The sequence below is a fragment of the Leucoraja erinacea genome, unplaced genomic scaffold (genome assembly GCF_028641065.1).
Source record: "Leucoraja erinacea ecotype New England unplaced genomic scaffold, Leri_hhj_1 Leri_245S, whole genome shotgun sequence".
Classification (NCBI taxonomy): domain Eukaryota; kingdom Metazoa; phylum Chordata; class Chondrichthyes; order Rajiformes; family Rajidae; genus Leucoraja; species Leucoraja erinaceus.
In genome coordinates, this window is record NW_026576146.1 from 95,274 (window position 1) to 116,490 (window position 21,217).

Below are 21,217 nucleotides of genomic sequence, written 5' to 3' on the forward strand. Positions count from 1 at the left end.
ACTAATGTCTTTTCACATATCTATAAAAACCTTTGCAGTCAGTTTTTATGTTCCCTGCCAGTTTTCTTTCATAATCTATTTTTCCTTCCCTAATTAAGCCCTTTGTCCTCCTCTGCTGGTCTTTGAATTTCTCCCAGTCCTCCGGTATGCTGCTTTTTCTGGCTAATTTGTACGCATCATCCTTCGCTTTGATACTACCCCTGATTTCCCTTGTTATCCACGGATGTACTACCTTCCCTGATTTATTCTTTTGCCAAACTGGGATGAACAATTTTTGTAGTTCATCCATGCAGTCTTTAAATGTCTTCCATTGCTTATCCACCGTCAACCCTTTTAGAATTAATTGCCAGTCAATCTTAAGTTACCTTTCTTTAAGTTCAGAACCATTGTTTCTGAATTAACAATGTCACTCTCCATCCTAATGAAGAACTCAACCATATTATGGTCACTCTTGCCCAAGGGGGCACGTACAACAAGACTGCTAACTAACACTTCCGCATTACTCAATACCCAGTCTAAAATAGCCTGCTCTCTCGTTGGTTCCTCTACATGTTGATTTAGTTAACTATCCCGCATACATTCCCAGAAATCCTCTTCCTCAGCACCCCTGCCAATTTGATTCACCCAATATAGAGGTTGAGGGTCATGTTGCAATTGTATAAGATGTTGGTGAGGCCACATTTAGAGTATTAGAAACATAGAAAATATGTGCAGGAGGAGGCCATTTTGCCCTTCGAGCCTGCACTGTCATTCATTGTGATCATGGCTAACCATCCACAATCAATAACCCGTGCCTGCCTTCTTCCCAAATCCGTTGATTCCGCTAGCCCCTAGAGTATCTAACTCTCTTTTAAATTCATCCAGCCTCTACTGCCTTCTGTGGCAGAGAATTCCACAAATTCACAACTATCTGGGTGAATTTTTTTTCTCATCTGTTTTAAATGGCCTCCCCTTTATTCTTAGACTGTGACCCTTGGTTCTGGACTCACCCAACATTGGGAACATTTTTCCTGCGTCAGTTGTGTTCAGTTCTGGGCACCGTGTTATAGGAAAGATTATGTCAAGTTGAAAAGGGTACATGGAAGATTTACGAGGATGTTGCCAGGACTAGAGGGTGTGAGCCATAGGAAGAGTTTGAATAGGCTGGGACTCTATTCTTTGTAGCGCAGGAGGATGAGGGGTGATCTTATAGAGGTGTATAAAATTATGATAGGAATAGATCACCTAGATGCATAGAGTAGGGGAATCGAGGACAAGGAATCATAGACTCATGGAGCACGGAAGCAGGCCTTTCGACCCAACTTGTCCATGACAAACAAGATGCCCTATCTACGCTAATCCCCATTGCCCATGTTTGGCCCATTTCCCTCCACCACAATCAATTGTAAGAAGGGTCCCAACCCCAAACATCATCTATCCATGTTCTCCAGAGATGTTGCCTGACACACTGAGTTACTCCACATATGTGGGTCATTTTTCGGTTAAAGTACCTTATGAGTTGTCCTTGAGTGCTTTGTACCGTGGTTCCAGTGGTTTTAAGCTTACTGCCAACAAAACCAAATGAGAAACCACTACTCGCCGGTAGTCCGAATCCTGGCTGGCTAAAATAATACAAATAATACAAACCGTAAATGAGCATGAACAAGCTTATACAAAATTAGAAGCAACATTTCGAGCAATATCTAGATGGAGTAGAGTACTTCATATTCCGTGGAGTCAATATCACCAACAACTTCTCCTGGACCACCCATATTGAAAAGCGGTGTTATTCAAAATTCAATTGAAAATCTAAAAATAGTTGGACAGTGAGAATATTTAAAATTACATGAGCTAAGGAAATAATTTGCATTGGTTTGTTCACATCTGGTATCCACTTTAGAAGTTTATTCCCAAAGTTGGCACTTTTTGGGTAGTATTTCGTATCTAGGTTTGTGTCTTCAGGTTGAATATTGTCAGGTAAAGTGAAACACTTTGTTTTGCATGCTATCCAAATTGATCAGTTACACTATACAGAAATACGTCAAACTCAAGTACAATTGGTAGAGCAAAGGGGAAGATACAGAGTGCAGAATATAGTTCTCAGCCTTGTAGTGCATCAGTTCCAGAAAGCCAATGTCCGCAATGGGGTCGAGGTGCCTTCTTCACTTTTGCCCCAAATGTTCTTACATTCTTACTAAACAAAGTCAATATAATTCATTTGGATTTAGTGTTTCTTGCTCTAAATTTCTACAGATCCAGAAACTAACATTAGCAGCAGTGCAAATATAAGTTTAAAGTTTTTGAAATATTTTTCATTTATTAAGAGAGAAGACAACAAACCTGATGCTCGGCCCAGATAATCCTGGAAGTGCACATTCAATGGCAAAATTTGATTTCAAAGGAATTGCCGCTTGTTGGCTTACAATAATTTCGGAAGTTTGAAATTGTGAATATCTAAAGTAATTTAAAAAAATACAAGCTGTGATCTGGAATAAACAACATAAAGTTGCATCATGACTTTCTACACCCAATTGAGAGATTATGTTGAATAACATTCAATTAGCTTAATTAGATTAATGTACAAGTACTCCATATGCAGCTTTACCAAAGTCTAGCTTAGATGTACGAGGATGTTGCCAGGACTCAGACCTGTAGGGAGAAGTTGGGCAGGCTAGGATTTTATTCCTTGGAGCGCAGGCGAAGTAGGGGGTGGGTGGATGGGGGTGATGTGGGGGGTGGGTGGAGGGGTAGGGCAGCGGGGAGGGGGTGGGGTGGGATGGTGATCCTGGGACACCAACTGTTGAGCCTTCCCGAGGTGTCGTGGGCCTAACTCAATGAAACCCCAGTGAAGGGAGGTGCCCACTTGATAACCCCAATGATATACTTGCATCTACAGGATTCTTTTTTGTTTTAAGAGCCAGTTAACATGTAAGTAGCTGTTTATTTCCATACAGAGTTATTTATTATCATTAGCATAAGTTGGTGTATTTAGTTAGATAATACTTTGGCTTTGGGCTTGGTTTTCTTAGTCGAGCGCTTATGCTGGAGTTATCGCACAAGGACTTTGTGTTTTAATTGTAATTTAGGATGTAGAAGTTTTGGAGTGGATGCACTGGAAGGTTGCCCTAGAGCTAATACCCTTTGAGGAGAATACAGACTGGAATAGAGGTTGGACAAATGTAGATTGGTTTCTCTGGAACACTGGAGGTTAATGGGAGACAGGAAAGGGAATGAGAGGCATAGATTGGGAAGGCAGTCAGAACCAGGGTGGAAATGTCAAAGACTAGAGGGCAAACCTTTAAAGTGAAAGAAGCAACATTTAAAAGAGATGTGCAGGGCAAGTTATTTTTAATGCAGAGGGTGGCTGTGGAGGCAAAAAACTTAGTGGCATTTCCTAAGAGGCTTTTAGATAGGCCCATGGATATGGAGGGATACTGTTTATGTGTTAAAATTGTACAAGGCATTGGTGAGACCAATTCTGGAGTATGGTGTACAATTTTGGTCGCCCAATTATAGGAAGGATGTCAACAAAATAGAGAGAGTGCAGATGAGATTTACTAGAATGTTGCCTGGGTTTCAGCAACTAAGTTACAGAGAAAGGTTGAATGTCAGGTCTTTATTCTCTGGAGCACAGAAGGTTAAGGGGGGACTTGATAGAGGTCTTTAAAATGATGAGAGGGATAGACTCATCGTGATAGAGTTCACGTGGAAAAGCTTTTACCATTGAGATTAGGGAAGATTCAATCAAGAGGACAAGACTTCAGAATTAAGGGACAGAAGTTTAGGGGTAACAAGAAGGGGAACCTCTTTACTCAGAGAATGGTAGCTGTGTGGAATGAGCTTCCAGTGGAAGTGGAGGAGGCAGGTTTGATTTTATCATTTAAAAATGAATTGGATAGGTATATGGATGGGAAAGGAATGGAGGGTTATGGTCTGAGTGCAGGTAGATGGGACTAGTAAAAATAATTGTTCGGCACGGACTTTTAGGGCCGAGATGGCCTGTTTCCGTGATGTCATTGTTATATGGTTATATGGATATATGGTCAGCTACAGAGGAGATCAGCTACAGACGTTGTGTGCTGAAAAGCCTGTTCCTGTACTGCTATTTTCTATGTTCTACATTGCGAGACTGAAGAAATATTTTACTTTAGTTTATTTTATTTATTATCACGTGTACTGAGATCACCATCGAGAGCATCCTTACCAACTGTATCACAGTATGGTATGGCAACTGCTCTGTCTCCGACTGGAAAGCACTGCAGAGGGTGGTAAAAAATTGCCCAACGCATCACCAGTTCCTCGCTCCCCTCCATTGAGTCTGTCCAAAGCAAGCGTTGTCTGTGAAGGGCGCTCAGCATCGCCAAGGACTGCTCTCACCCAACCATGGACAGTTTACCCTCCTACCATCCGGGAGGCGCTACAGGTCTCTCCGTTGCCGGACCAGCAGGTCCTGGAACAGCTTCTTCCCTGCGGCTGTCACACTACTCAACACTGTACCTCGGTGACTGCCAATCACCCTACCCCCCCCCCCCCCCCCGGGCACTCCTCCCACAGGAAAAACACTATGACTGTATGCATGTAAATAGATTTTTAAATCATAATCTATGTCGCTCTTCCATGGAGATGCTAACTGCATTTCGTTGTCTATGTACTGTACACTGACATTGACAATTAAAGTTGAATCTGAGATACAGAGAAGTTTTTGGTGCGTGCTATCCAGTCAGTGGAAAGATTATACATGATTACAATCAAGCCGTCCACTGTGTACAGATACAGGATAAATAACTTTTTATCTGTAACTGCAATTCTATAATTGTCACAGTCTGCCCTCTCATCATTCTCATCCACTTCACCTCCCAGTACTTTTCCACCGGTCCCTCCTTCTCCTCGCCTGCCACTCCCCTCTCATCAGCCCAACTCTCCTCACCTGTTGCACTCAGTTGCCTCTGATCACCTATTAACCCGGTATATAGACTCTCCTCACCATTCACACAGTGCCAGATTGTTCTCAGCATTCATGCAAGACTCTCCAGCGATTTCCCGACTGACTACACGGATTCGAACCTGCCTGCCCCTGACCATTCCGTCCTGTCGTCTTCCCGGATATCACCTCAGCCTTCTGTCCCCGACCACGGCCTTCATCCCGTACCTCCTGGTTTCTGTCTGCCTCTCTCCTGGGCTGTTTGGTGTATCCCTGCAACGGCTCCTCGGCTTCCTGCCTGGCTTCGACTCTCCTTTCGTCTGTCCCTCGCTGGTTTGTTTGCATTGTGTGTTGGATCTCCTGGTTACTGGACCTTCCGCTACCCCGACTACGTCTCCTGCCTGCCCCTCTTCGGAACCCTCGCTCAAACCTGAGCCTCTGTGTGAGTACGGTGTACCCATTCCTGTGTTACTACTCTGTGTTACAGTATCGTAATAAAGTTCATTACCCATTATACCTGCCTGATTCTGTGCTGCTATTGGGTCCAAGCTATACCCATTACAATAATGGTCTATATTCTGGTATATTTTGCACTACCTGTGGTATTTGTGTACGACTTGTTTGTACTCATGATTTGACTGGATTGCACACAAACAAATTAAACAAATGAACCAATGGCAATAACAATAGATTTGCACAGCACTGAGCAATCTGAGGTATCTAATCTATCCAGATTTATTCATACAGAGGAAAGATTCAAGTTCCTAGCACCCCAACATCTCTAATTCTTTAAGAAGGCTTAGGAAGATAGACATCCCATGCCCCCCAACAAGTCTCACCAACCTCTACAGATGTGCTGTAGAAAGCATTTTATCAGGATGCATCACAACATGGTTTGGGAACAGCTCCATCCACGACCGCAAGAAATTGCAGAGAATTGTAGACGCAGCCCAGACCATCGCACAAACCAACCTCGATTTACACCTCACACTGCCTCGGCGAGGCAAGCAGCGTAATCAAAGACGAGTCACACCCTGGTTGCTCCCTCTTCTCCCATCAGGCAAAGGTACAGATGTGTGAAAACGCACACCTCCAGATTCAGCTACAGTTTCTTCCCCGCTGTTATCAGGCAACTGAACCATTCTACCACAACGAGAGGGCAGTACAGAACTAATATCTAACTCATTGGAGATCCTTGGACTATCTTTGATCGGACTTTACTGGCTTTATCTCGCACTAAAATATATTCACATTATTCCATTTATCCTGTATCTACACACTGTGAATGGCTTGATTGTAATCATGCATTGTCTTTCCGCTGACTGGTTTGCACGCAACAAACGCTTTTCACTGTACCTAGGTACACGTGACAATAAACTAAACTAACTATCCAATATTAGCCTCATAATCAATTCTGCTCCCAGTCTGTCCACAACAGCAACATATCACACACTGAGACTCACCTTGAAAGAAGCTGCTTTGCATCCTGTCAATGAAAGAAAGGAAATAAATTAAAGTCAAAGAAAGCAACAGTGACTGCACTTCAGATCAGAGAAAGCTTAGAATAAATTTCAGCAACTGAATAATGAATAGAGTCTAATGCCCCTGTCCCACTTAGGAAACCTGAACGGAAACCTCTGGAGACTTTGCGCCCCACCCAAGGTCTCCGTGCGGTTCCCGGAGGTTTTTATCAGTCTCCCTAACGGTCGAAAGTGGTTTCCGCTTTTTCTATGTTCCGGTGATTATTTCAAAAAATTCAAAACCGGCCACAACTAAACGTAGGTTGCCATTTTAAAAATGGGTAATTTTTTAGTCGAAGCCGGTTGCGACACTAGTTGAAGGTGGTTGCCGGAGGTTGCAGGTAGTGGAAGGTAAGATCTCCCTGGTGGAATAAAACTGGGTGAATAAAAGGTCTTACCTACCACTACCTGCAACCTCTGGCAACCACCTTCAACTAGTATCACAACTGGCTTCGACTAAAAAATTACCCATTTTTAAAACGACAACCTATTTTTAGTCGCGCCTGTTTTGAATTTTTTGAAATAATCGCCAGAACATGGAAGAAGCGGAAACCACTTTCGACCATTAGGGAGACTGACAAAAACCTCCGGGAACCGCACGGAAACCTTGGGTGGGGACGCAAGGTCTCCAGAGGTTTCCGTTCAGGTTTCCTACGTGGAACAGGGGCATTAGAGTTATACAACAAGGAAACCGGCCCTTCAGCCCAACGCATGTATGCCGACCAAGATGCCTCGGATTATACCAATCCGATTTTCCTGCATTTGCCACGTATCCCTATAAACCTTTCCTATCCATATACGTGTCCAAGTGTCCTTTAAATGTTATTGTAGTCCCTGCCTCAACTACCTCTTCTGACAGCTCGTTCCATACACCCGCCACCCTCTGCATGAAAAACTTGTCCTTCAGGTTCCTATTAAATCTTGCCCCTCTCACCTTAAACCTACAGTGCCCTCAGTGTGGTATGTTGCTGATGTGCCCTCCATAATGTTTGGGCCAAAGACCCATCATTTATTTATTTGTCTCTGTACTCCACAATTTAAGATTTGTATTAGAAAAAATCACACATGGTTAAAGTGCACATTGTCAGATTTTATTAAAGGCCATTTTTATACATTTTGGCTTCGCCATGTAGAAATTACAACAGTGTTTATACATAGTCCCCCCATTTCAGGGCACCATAGTGTTTGGGACACATGGCTTCACAGGCTATCTAATTGCTCAGGTGTGTTTAATTGCCTCCTTAATGCAGGTATAAGAGAGCTCTCAGCACCTAGTCTTTCCTCCAGTATTTCCATCACCTTTGGAAACTTTTATTGCTGTTTATCAACATGAGGACCACAGTTGTGCCAATGAAAGTCAAAATCAACTGTTTGGAACTTCATTAAGAAGAAAGAGCTTACTAATCGCAAAGGAAATGGCAGATGAAGGAAGACCTCCACACTGATCACAGTGAATTCTCTCTATAATAAAGAAAACATTCTCAGACACCTGTCCAACAGATCAGAAATACTCTTCAGGAGTCCGGTGTGGATTTGTCAATGGCCACTGTCTGCAAAAGACTTCATGACCAGAAATACACTGCAAGATGCAAACCACTGGTTAACCGCAAAAATAGGATGGCCAGGTTACAGTTTGCCAAGAAGTACTTAAAAGAGCAACCACAGTTCTGGAAAAAAAGGTCTTGTGGACAGATGAGACGAAGATCAACTTATATCAGAGTGATGGCAAGAGCAGAGTATGGAGGAGAGAAGGAACTGCCCAAGATCCAAAGCATACCACCTCATCTGTGAAACACTGTGGTGGGGGTGTTATGGCCTGGGCATGTATGACTGCTCAAGGTACTGGCTCACTTATCTTCATTGATGATACAACTGCTGATGGTAGGATAATGAATTCTGAAGTGTATAGACACCTCCTATCTGCTCAAGTTCAAACAAATGCCTCAAAACTCATCTACAGCAAGACAATGATCTCAAAAGCAACAAAGAAGTTTTTCAAAGCTAGAAAATGGTCAATTCTTGTGGCCAAGTCGATCACCCGAGCATGCCTTCTTAATGCTGAAGAGAAAACTGAAGGGGACTAGCCCCCAAAACAAGCATAAGCTAAAGATGGCTGCAACACAGGCCTGGCAGAGCATCACCAAAGACACCCAGCAACTGGTGATGTCCATGAATCGCAGACTTCAAGAAGTCATTGCATGCAAAGGATATGCAACAAAATACTAAACCTGACTACTTTCATTTACATGACATTGCTGTGTCCCAAACATTATGGTGTCCTGAAATGGGGGTACTATGTATAAACACTGCTGTAATTTCTACATGGTGAAACCAAAATGTATAAAACTGGCCTTTATTAAAATCTGACAATGTGCACTTTAAACACATGTGATTTTTTTTTTCTATTACAAATCTCAAATTGTGAAGTACAGAGGCAAATAAATAAATGATGGGTCTTGGCCCAAACATTATGGAGGGCACTCTATATCCTCTGGTTCTTGATTCCCCTAGCCCTATGCATACACCCTTTCTATTCCTCTCACAATCTTTTACACCTTTATAATGTCACCCCTCAGCCTCGTGTGCTCCAAGCAATAAAGCCCTCCCCTACTCAACCTCTCCTGGTAGCTCAGGTCCTCGATTCCTTCTTTACAAGAGAATGGGAACCAAGTTAAACCACCATGTTGTTAAGATGGAAAGGGTATATTACTCATTTACGAGGATGTTGCTAGCACTTAAGGACCTGAGCTATAGGGAGAGTTTGAACAGGCTAGGGCCGCTATTCCTCAGAGCACAGGAGGATAAGGGGTGATCTTATAGGTGTACAAGATCATGAGAGGAGAAGATTGGGTAAATGCACAGTCTTTTACCCACAGTAGGGGAATTGAGAACCAGAGGAAGTAGGTTTACAGTGAGTGGGGAAGATGTAATAGGAACCCACGGGCCAACTGTTTTACACAAAGGGTGGTGGGTGTATGGAACGATTTACCAGAGGGGTTTGTTAATGCAGGGACTATCAGAATGTTTAAGAAACATTTGGACAGTACATGGATAGGACAGGTTCATAGTGATATGGATCAAACACAGGCAGGTGGGACTAGTGAAGATGAGGCATGTTGGTCGGCATGGATGAGTTGGGCCGAAGGGCCTGTTTCCATGCTGTATGACTCTTTGACTTCATGACAATGAGTACCTGAAGAAAGGAGAGAGGATCCTTCTGCTCTTGATCCTGGACCTCCTTTTCTATGATTTTCATATCTTCCATCTTTTTTAACAGTGATTCAGAGTCGCTCGTGATCTGGGAGAGCACTCGCTGCATCTCCTCATCGATCATCTGCAGAGAGGACTTCTCATCTTCTTCCAACTGCTTCCTCCATTCAGAGAACGTGGCCGACAGTTTTTCCTTCAGCTCCTTACTGAATCTCTGCAAACCCAACCAGAGCAAGAACTTTCAATTATATCAAGCCAATAATGCATAATGCATTTATTTATTGCTCATGTTTATGTCGCTTTTCTAGGGAGATGCTAACTGCATTTCGTTTTCTCTGCACTGTACACTGCTCAATGACAAAAAGTTGAATCTGAATCTGATCTGAATGCTCTGAATCTGATCTGAATGCTCCAAGGTTCTTCACAAAATAGTTGGAGCTATGGAACATAGGAAGATATTTGAGAATCTGTTTGAGTGCAGTTCTGGTTACTCAGACTAAATTTTGGAATTTACCAGGCACTTACCGGGAAGACTCCAGCAGTTCAAGAAGGTATCTCACCAATTCCTCCTGTATAGCAGTCAGGGATGGGCTAAAAATGCCTGTTTACTAGTGATGTTCAAATCCCTGAGAAAGAGCCCTTTCTTAAATAAGCAGATCAAGATTGCACTCAGATCTTAGCAGGTGGTCACCAAAGTATTTGACATTCAAGCAAATTTTCCAAACTTCTCTTCCATCCCATCTATTAGAACATGGAACACAGGATAGTACAGCACAAGTACAGGCCATTCAGCCCACAATGTCTGTGCCAAACATGATGCCAAGACCCTCTTTTAACTACCTGCACATGATCCATAACCCTCCATTCCCTGCATATCCATGTGCCCATCCTAAATGAGTGCCCCCTCCCCCCCTGAACTGTCCCCTCGGATGACCACGTCACACAGCTTATTTATTTATTTTACTGTTCTTTTACATCGGTTGGAAGCTGCATACTAAATCTCGTTGCACTGACAATAAAATATATTATTATTATTATTATTATTAAAATATCTTAAACGCCACTATCCTACCCATCTTCACCACCCCCGGCCGCATGTTCCAGTCATCTACCAACTAAAATACCTGCCTCGCCATTTTGTTTAGACTTTTCTCCTCTCACCTTAAAACTATGCACTCTAGTTTTTCATACAATACAATACCGTTTATTGCCATTTGAACCTCAAATGAAGTTCAAACAAAATTTGGTTCCTGCTGTTATATAACAAAAAAAGAACCAAGCCACACAATCAACACAAAGGTCCATCACAGTGAATCTCCTCACTGTGATGGGAGGCAAAGTCTTGTCTCTCCCCTGCTCTCCATTCTTCTCCCGATGTCAAAGCCCCCGGCGGGCACTGGCAAGTCCCGCGGCTGTCAAAGCTGCGCCAGGCAATGCAAGGCCCCGCTCCATGTCGTTTGCAACCCCGCAATTCGGGCGGGAGAAGTTGCCGTTGCGGGAGCTTCGAAAAATGGTCTCCCACCAGGGACCCGCAAGCTCCCGATGTTACCGTCCACTGGACCTGCGGCTGCAGCCTCCAAGCTCCGGAGTGGGGTCGCAGCAGCGTGCCACCACAGCTCCTCCTCGCTCCGAAGCCGGCCAGCCCCACGATGGCAAGTCCGCAGGCTCCGTAACTGGAGCCCCCAGGTCGTTCCGGTTGCAGGTCGTTCCACGGTGCTAGGCCCCAACGACAACGGAGACCCGACAGAGAAAAGGTCAGGTCCCCCATACAGCGAAGAGATTTAAAAGTTTCCCCCGCCCCCCCCACACATACAGTTAAAAGTAATAAAAACCCATTACAAACTACACACTCAATGGGCCAAAAAAACAGACAGACGGACTGCATAGCCTGCTGCAACGTTGGTCGCGCCACCTGTTGCATCATTTGAAAAAGGTTCAACCCTATCTACGCCTCTCATCTATCTATCTATCTATCTATCTATCTATCTATAAAACTCTGGGGGTATCCGCCCGGCTGCCGTCCGGATCCCTTTCTGCCTTTTGATTTGTGCCCGATACTCGCAGATGTCAAATCGGAATGGCCGATGGTCGCAGATGTCCAATCGGAATGGATCCATTTGCATGTACGGCTGCCGGCTGCATTTCTTCCTTTGATTCATTGCCACGCCCAATCCAGACGATCAATCTCCGAGATCTTTTCCATTTCGGTAGAGATTTCGCTTTTCTTTCTAAGTATCCGCTCCTCATTACATTTCGTCGTGTTGAAGTACACGTTTTTAATCAAATCCTTTTCCTCCCACCCCCAAGTATTTCAAAAATAAACTGGCTTCTCCATTTACATGTCAGCTTCCAACACACTTCGAAACAAAGTTGCAAGACAGGAACACTCTGAACTTTTCACTGCTGCAGCAGGCAGGGGAGGTGCCATTGGATTTTTTTTAAATCCACTGCTGAGGGAGGCATGGCAGTGTGGGAAATCTTACTTTTGAGAACGGCTTCAGTTCCATTGGAGGAGACGGGTGCATGGTGGAATATTGGGTTTGGGGATCACACCATTGGGGGAGCAGACCCAATGGGTCTGCACTTGGTCTAGTATATTACTAAAAGTCTGTTCTTGACCGTTTTTGGCCATCTGTGCTGCGATTTCGGAGAGAACGCCGCCACCTATGGCCGTCATTTTTGGCCACCTCGCACAGAGCCCCCCTCTGCCGCATGTGTGCTGAGGATTTTTCCCGTCGATTAAAAATGACAGAGATATTAATGTTTTTACAAAATTCCCCATTCTCTCTGCTGCCCCTGCTGGCGGCAGGGGGGAGGGACTATAAAACCAGGAAGTGGTGTGCCTCAATCAGTCTCTTCAAGATGGAGGAAGGCAGAGGGTCACGTTTCTCTGCGCTGTGAATAACACTGAACACATGTCGACTCAAATGTAAGTGCCCTTAGTGGTTCTAAAATGCTTGCAGAATGTGTCTATTGGTTCTAAAGCTTGCAAAAAATGTCTATTGGTTCTAAAGCTTGCAAAAAATGTCTATTGGTTCTAAAGCTTGCAAAAAAATGTCTATTGGTTCTAAAGCTTGCAGAAAAATGTCTATTGGCTTCTAAAGCTTGCAAAAATGTGTCTATTGGTTCTAAAGCTTGCAAAAAAATGTCTATTGGTTCTAAAGCTTGCAAAAAAATGTCTATTGGTTCTAAAGCTTGCAAAACAATGTCTATTGGTTCTAAAGCTTGCAAAAAAATGTCTATTGGTTCTAAAGCTTGCAAAACAATGTCTATTGGTTCTAAAGCTTGCAAAAAAATGTCTATTGGTTCTAAAGCTTGCAAAAAAATGTATTGGTTCTAAAGCTTGCAAAAAATTCTATTGGTTCTAAAGCTTGCAAAAAAATGTCTATTGGTTCTAAAGCTTGCAAAAAAGTGTCTATTGGTTCTAAAGCTTGCAAAAAGTGTCTCTATTGGTTCTAAAGCTTGCAAAAAAAATGTCTATTGGTTCTAAAATGGTTCATACTGGCGCTCCAGAAAGCTCCCCTCCCCTCCCCTGCTTGGCTTGGGTGTGCCTTGAAATTGAAAGGCACTACTTACTGCAAATGGTGGCATGAGGTTGAAAGGCACTACTTACTGCAAATGGTGGCTTGGGAGCTTTGAAGTTGAAAGGCACTACTTACTGCAAATGGTGGCTTGGGTGTGGCTTGAAGTTGAAAGACACCACTTACTGCAAATGGTGGCATGAAGTTGAAAGGCACTGCTTACTGCAATTTGTGGTTTGAAGTTGAAAGGCACTACTTACTGCAAATGGTGGCTTGGATGCTTTGGCTTGCAGTTGAAAGGCAGTACTTACTGCAAATGGTGGCTTGGGTGCAATGGCTTGAAGTTGAAAGGCACTACTTACTGCAAATGGTGGCATGAAGTTGAAAGGCACTACTTACTGCAAATGGTGGCTTGGGAGCTTTGGTTTGAAGTTGAAAGGCACTACTTACTGCAAATGGCTTGGGAGCTTTGGTTTGAAGTTGAAAGGCACTACTTACTGCAAATGGTGGCTTGGTTGCTTTGGCTTGAAGTTGAAAGGCACTGCAAATGGTGGCTTGGGAGCTTTGAAGTTCAAAGGCACTACTTACTGCAAATGATGGCTTGGGTGCATTGGCTTGAAGTTGAAAGGCACCACTTACTGCAAATTGTGACATGAGGTTGAGAGGCACTACTTACTGCAAATGGTGGCATGGTGCTTTGGCTTGAAGTTAAAAGTCACTACTGTAAATGCACTTCCTGCTTGCACTGTATATTGATTTTTAGATAAAATGCTACCATTTACGGCTGTGATTTTTGGCCATCTTACTCAGTCCCCCTCCGCTGAGCAGGTGCAGAGAATTCTTCGCATCAATGAAAAATGAAAGTGTTATTAGTTTTTTTTTAAATGTTGAGAATTTCTCTCCTGTCAATCACTCCATGAAAGCCACACCTTTTCCGGTGGGGGGGGGGGGGGGGGGGGAGTGGTTATAAAACCCGGAAATGTGGGTGTGGCTCAGTCTCGCTGTCTTTAGTGGCTTTGCACCCTATTTCAAATGGTATGAAACTGCACTTGAATTTGGTGGCCTTGCACCCTGCTAGAAGTGGTAAGAAACTGCACTTGAATTTGGTGGCCTTATACCCTGCTTGAAATAGAATTTCAAGGATTAGCCATGAGTCAACTACCAGCCCACCAGCCGTGAGTGAGTGAGTTGCCAGCACAACAGGCTTGATTGACTGAGACGCCAGCCCAAGAATCCATTTGGCGCACAATTTGAATACTAGCCCTCTGGAAACCAGTCCCTTCAGCCCACAACACCCATACTAGTGCTCCAGAAAGCCCCCCTCCCCCCCCCCCCCCCCCCCCCCCCAACTGGCCACCAATATTAGAATTGGTGGAGAGGTAGAATATAGGGTAATTTCACCAAATGTCAAATGAGCGTAGATCCCCCCTCACGTGACCGAAAATTTTAACTGGAGGACATATGTCACTTCGGTACATGTTAGTGAATGGGGAAACACGCACTTTCCCACCCGTTAAAAACATGGAAAACGGCCGGTTTTTGAGCTGAAATTTTCTGTGCTAGTCGGGGTGACCGTGAAGCACAGCGACCTAAATTTTCAGGCAAAAAAAAAGATAGAAAGTAAGGTAATTACAAGAGGGAACTGAAGGTGGAAAACAGCGCAAGTGAACAGCCGACATTTGCCGTAGAGATTTAAAGATCCAAAATATCGGGAATTATCGCGTTTGCTCGCTGAATTTCATCAAAAGTAAGTTAATAATGCCTTACTTTTGATGAAATTCAGCGAGCAAACGCGATAATTCCCGATATTTTGGACCTTTAAATCTCCACGGCAAATGTCGGCTGTTCACTTCCGCTGTTTTCCACCTTCAGTTCCCTCTTGTAATTACCTTACTTTCTATCTTTTTTTTTGCCTGAAAATTTAGGTCGCTGTGCTTCACAGTCACCCCGACTAGCACAGAAAATTTCAGCTCAAAAATCGGCCGTTTTCCATGTTTTTAACGGGTGGGAAAGTGCGTGTTTCCCCATTCACTAACATGTACCGAAGTGACATATGTCCTCCAGTTAAAATTTTCGGTCACGTGAGGGGGGATCTACGCTCATTTGACATTTGGTGAAATCACCCTATTGCGTTGGATGACCAGCCCTCCTGTGTGATGCTGGGACCCAATGGGTCCCACTTAATCTAGTAATATATACATCTATCTGCAACCTCTGATGCTTCAAATTGCGAGATTATGTTGAATAATGTTAAATTAGCTCTGTAGAAGTACTCCACATGCAGCTTTACCAAAGTCTAGCTTAGATGTACAAGGATGTTGACAGGAGTTAAGGGCCTGAGCTACAGGGAGCAGTTGTGCAGGCTAGAATTTTATTCCTTGGAGCGCAGGAGGATATGGGATGATCTTATGGAAGGTTATAAGATCATGAGGGGTTTAGATCTGATAAATGCAGAGTCTTTGACCCAGAGTAGAGGATTGAAGTACAAGAGGACATAGGTTTAATTTGAGGGGTAATTAAACCTGAGGGACAATTATTTTTACACAATGGGTGGTGGATATATGGAATTAGGTGCCTGTGGAGGTAGTTGAGACAGCTCCTCTCACAACATGTAAAGGACATTTGGACTGGTACATGGATAGGATAAAGTTAAGTAGGATATGGGCCAAATGCACTCGTGTAGATGGGACATGTTGGTCAGCGTGAGCAAGTTGGGCTGAAGGGTTTGTTTCTAAGCTGCATGACTCTTGTAAAGCTGTATCATGAGTGGGGTGGCAGACGGTAGAGTTGCAGCCTCACAGCGCCAGAGATCCGGGTTCGATCCTGACTACTGGTGTTGTCTGTACAGAGTTTGTACGATCTCTCCGTGACCTGTGTGGGTTTTCTCTGGGTGTTCCGGTTTCCTCCCACACTCCCAAGAAGTACAGGTTTTGTAGGTTAATTCACTTTGGTATAATTGTAATATTCCCTAGTGTGTTGGATGGTGTTAGTGTAAGGGGTGCGCGCTGGTCAGTGTGGATTTAGTGCGCCGAAGGGCCTATTTCCTCGCTGTATCTCTAAAGTCTAAAAGTCTAAAGACTTCCTAACTCTTTTACTCAATACCACTATCTTTTCACCACTCCCCTACCAAACAGTTTAGCCTGGATTACAGCACTAAGAGGGTGTCATCCTTTCTATTTATAGTCATTCAGTTCGTAGCAGGCCATTCAGCCAACATTCAGTCCCATTTACACTAGCCCCACCTATCTGCAGTTGGCCCACATCCCTCCAAATCTGTCCTATTCATCTACCTGTCTTAATTGTTTATTTGGGATAGTTCCTGCCTCAACTACCACCTCGTACCATACACCCACCACCATTTATTTTTTCCCGCCTCATCTAAAACCAACAACCTCGGGTTTTCGATTCCCCAACTCTGGGCAAGAGACTCTGTGCGTCTACCTGATGAAACTCGGCTCTGAATCCAGTGGCACACAGTTTTTCCTACCTTGCATTCAATTTCTGATTGCTTCAGGTCTTGCTGTTCACTTGACCAATCCTTCTGCACTTTATGGAGGTTCTCGAACATGTCCTTCAGTATCTCCTGGGGGAAAAAAGTGAAACATTTAACGTCATGAATATATAACGAGTTTCTAACTCATGTAGACCGTTGCTCACCTTGACCTTTTCCTGTCCGACTTCCAGACTCAGGAGAGAGTGGGATTTGTGTTTCCCGATGATGGTACAGGATACACACACGCACTCCTGGTCCTGCTCGCAATAGAACTCAAGAATCTTCTTATGAGTTGGGCACTGCCTGGTGGTGAAGTCGGCAATGGGCTCAATCAGCCCGTGGTCCTTGTAGATCTGCTTGGTCAGATGCGGCTGCAGATGGTGGGAGCAGAAGGAGGTTTCACATCTGAGGCACGTCTTCACAGCTGGGGATGGGCTGTCGATACAGTTATCACACATCACGGGACTGGGCTGGCACTGGCTGTACTTCTCCACGATGTTCTGCAGAGTGTGGTTCTTCACCAAGCTGGGCCTGGGGCTGAAGGTTATGTGACATTGAGGACAGTTGACCCCACACATGGACTCTGAATGGTCCCATGCATCGCTGATACATTTGGCACAGAAACTGTGCTGGCAGGGCAGTGCCACAGGGTCCTGGTACAAGCTCAGACACACGGCACAGGTCAACTCTTCCCTCAATTCTGCAGCCGCCATTCTGCCTCGCCCCAACAGTGCAGAGCCAGGTAAGAAAGGAAGAATGTGGATTCCAGGAAATCACTTACTTTCAGTTTCAATGTTTGTCTGAAATTTAACCCCTCGAGTTCTGCGGTTGCCCAGCCAGGTTACATGTTGAAGAGAGACACAAAGTGCTGGAGTAACTCAGCAGGACAGGCAGTATCTCTGGGGAGAAGGAATGGGTGACATTTGTGTGTGCATGCATATACACATTTATGTGTGTGTGAATATATGTGTTTAGAAAGAAACTGCAGATGTTGGTTTACACCGAAGATAAACAAAAAATGCTGGAGGAACTCAGCAGGTCTGGCAGTGTGAAATGAGGGCAGAGCTGCCAACTCTCACGCATTGAATGTGAGACTCACGCATTTCGCCTAAATCTCACGCTGATCACATAATTTCTCACGCTCTGTCGTGAGAAATTCTGTGAACAACGTGAATTTCAAAACTAATATCAACTGCATGGGCCGCGGGTGTTGGAGAGCAGGGGGGGAGGGAGGGACGGAAGCAGAAGCAGCGGCGGGGTAGATGCGGATGGGGAGCCGGAGCTGGCGAGTGTTTGTAGGACTGGCGAGTCGCTCGCTGCAGCTCCGTCCATGGAGCAGCTTCAGTGCAAGTCCCGGGCCGTCGGAGGCGTTGCACCGCTGCAGTGAGAGTTTCCGTGCCGAATTCGCCCTGGTGACCGGCATGGACCAGGCTGCAGCTCTGTGAATCCTGGAAGACAACCAGTGGCTGCTGGAAGTAGGTACCAAACACTAGGTAGAAGTGGTGGAAGATAGTGGCCTTCAAATGGGGGTGGTTGGTGAAAGCATCCTGCTTGTCTGCTAGATTTTCACTTACTGTAACTGCAGGAAATTTTTTTCCGATGTTGGGGGAGGTCACACTGCCATAGAAGGCAGTGGAGGCCTATTCAATGGATGTTTTCAAGAGAAAGTTTCATTTAGCTCTTGGGGCTAGCGAAATCAAGGGATATGGGAAAAAACAAGAAAGAGGTACTGATTTTAGATGAACAGCCATGATCATATTGAATGGCAATGCTGGCTCGAATGGCTTATTTCTGCACCTATTTTCTATGTTTCTATGATTCAGATTCAGATTCAGATTCAATTTTAATTGTCATTGTCAGTGTACAGTACAGAGACAACGAAATGCATTATGCTTGAGTATATGGCAATAAAACTAGACCACTTGATTTTGAGGCATTCATGCATGGTGGAGGTATAATGTAGTCATAGAGTGATACAGTGTGAAAACAGGCTCTTCGGCCCAACTTGCCCACACCCGCCAACATGTCCCAGCTACGCTACCTGCTTTTGGTCCATACCTCCAAACCTGTCCTATCCACTTTGGTGGCAAAAACAGGAAAGTAGACTATTGTCTGAATAGTGGCCGAGTATGAAAATTGTAGATGCAACGAGACTTGGGTGTCATGGTACACCAGTCATTGAAAGTAGGAATGCAGATGCAGCAGGCAGTGAATAAAGCAAATGGTATGTTAGCATTCTTGGCAAAAGGATTTGATTATAAGCGCAGGGAAGTTCTACTGCAATTGTACAGGGTCTTGGTGAGACCACACCTGGAGTATTGCATACAGTTTTGGTCTCCTAATCTGATGAAAGACATAGAGGGAGTACAGAGAAGGTTCACCAGACTGATTCCTAGAATTTAGAAGATTGAGGAGGGATCTTATAGAAACTTACAAAATTCTTAAGGGGTTGGACAGGCTAGATGCAGGAAGATTATTCCCGATGTTGGGGAAGTCCAGAACTAGGGGTCACAGTTTAAGGGTAAGAGGGAAGTCTTTTAGGACCGAGATGAGAAAATAATTTTTTACACAGAGAGTGGTGAATCTCTGGAATTCTCTGCCACAGAAGGTAGTTGAGGCCAGTTCATAAGCTATATTTAAGAGGGAGTTAGATGTGGCCCTTGTGGCTAAAGGGATCAGGGGGTATGGAGAGAAGGCAGGGATGGGATACTGAGTTGGATGATCAGCCATGATCATATTGAATGGCGGTGCAGGCTCGAAGGGCCGAATGGCCTACTCCACCTATTTTCTATGTTTCTATCCATGTATCAGTCTAACTATTTCTTACATGTTGGGATAGTCCCTGCCTCAAGTACCACCTCTGGCAGCTTGTTCCATACACCTACCACCATTTGTGTGGAATAAGTTACCCCTTAAAAAGTTACCTCTTAAAAATACTTCAAACAAAACATATTGAAATCATACTTCTACAATGCACTAAAACATGAAATCAAATATCAAAAAGTCCCTACCGTGGGAGGGGGGGGCACCCTCCCCCCACTCGGTTGCTCCACTCCCTCGCCAGTTACCCCCAAGGCTAGTGATCGTTCAGCCCCCCCCCCCCCCCCCACTTTCAAAAGCGCTCTGCGGCTCCTGGTTCAGACGGAGTGCACTGCCAGATGTGAGCAGGGAGCTGAGGCCAGTTGTACGTGATATCTGGATCCCAATGCTTAGCGATCGTGTTTCAGAGTTGGCTAATGTTATTGATTTGTAATGAGCCTGATTTGTAATTAGTTGATAAAACTTAATTTATGCATCTGGAATATCCAGGGGGGATGGGATAAGTAATATTAAAATGACATGCAAGGTGTCAGGCTGTCTGTCACAACATACAGCCCCGATAACCCATTATTTCCTTCAGTTAAATATTGCGAAGGTAGCACTATTGTCATTTGCCACTCAACTATTATGTTTGTTTACCTCACTGACTATTTCTAAACCCCCCCCCCCCAATTCCTTTGACAGGTTGAATAGAAATGCCACCAATCTCGTTGTTTTATTAATTGAGCATGTAGATGAACATGCTGAAAAACCCCGGGCATCCCCTCCATGTAATTCTGGAGAGTCAAAAGAGCACTCGGAACAACAACCAGCTCCTCTACCTGCCCTGTAGAACGGAGCGGTTCAGGAGATCCTTCACCCCTGCAGCCATTAGATTTTATAATTCGGACCGCTAGGCTGTAGGGGGATACATTTTGCAATTATTAATTTTTAATTGTTAATTACTGTTTTTTTAAGTATTTATTGCTCTCAGGTAGTGTCCACGTTGTATTCTATGTATTTTCTATCTGCATTCGTTTTGAATCTGTGGTTTTGTTGGTTGGGGGCTTCTGGACATCTGAATTTCCCTGACGGGATCAATAAAGTATTTATTTTTATTACTAACATCCTCATGGAGTCAGATGGAAACTGATTTAGATGCGATGTTGAAGAGCTTGTTCAAAGAAGGAGCATATTTTATAGGAGTTACAGAGATACTTGCAGGGGAATGTGTGAGGAGATTATTTGTCTTTAGTTTTAGCTTGAACTAGGACATCTGAAGATTCAAAGTTTAATATAGTAATTGTGCTGATACTGACCCCAACCAACCACGTAATGAATATCATCCATTCCCGAGATTTTATTTTTCTGATGCCATTTAAACTTCACTTGGATTTCAATCACTTCAATGTAAAAGTAATTGCGAATGGGGAGCATTGGAACAAAAAATTGCCCTCGGTACATATTAACTGTAATATAATAATCTATGCATGTTGGTAGGTGCAATCAAAAAGATCAGTCTGAAGAAGGGTTTCGGCCAGAAACGTTGCCTATCTCCTTCGTTCCATAGAAACCCACTGAGTTTTTCCAGCATTTTTGTGTACCTTTGATTTTCCAGCATCTGCAGTTCCTTCTTAAACACAAAGATCATTTTATCATTGTAGTGTTATGAATACCACAGAAAATATTATGTACTCTCAAGATCACATTAATTAGAATATTATTGCTTAAATATATATTATTGGACATTGCATTTCGGAAAAGTCCCAGCTGA

The 21,217-nt window shown here is 44.0% G+C and overlaps 1 protein-coding gene across 2 annotated transcripts in view; it reads right to left on the bottom strand.

Annotated features, from left to right (window-relative positions):
- Window positions 1-21,217, bottom strand: part of LOC129716485 (E3 ubiquitin/ISG15 ligase TRIM25-like) — an 88,332-nt gene that overhangs the window by 15,942 nt on the left and 51,173 nt on the right. The window contains exons 4-9 of one of the 2 annotated variants that reach the window (XM_055666348.1): window positions 16,809-17,015; window positions 16,639-16,734; window positions 9,614-9,844; window positions 6,364-6,386; window positions 2,320-2,433; window positions 1,491-1,601 (exon numbers count right to left, since the gene is read on the bottom strand). The exons of the other annotated variant lie outside the window; for it this stretch is intronic. Of the exons in view, the coding sequence (XP_055522323.1) occupies window positions 1,491-1,601; window positions 2,320-2,433; window positions 6,364-6,386; window positions 9,614-9,844; window positions 16,639-16,734; window positions 16,809-17,015 (782 nt within the window). The remainder of the gene's footprint in view (window positions 1-1,490; window positions 1,602-2,319; window positions 2,434-6,363; window positions 6,387-9,613; window positions 9,845-16,638; window positions 16,735-16,808; window positions 17,016-21,217) is intronic. 2 annotated transcript variants of the gene reach the window in all.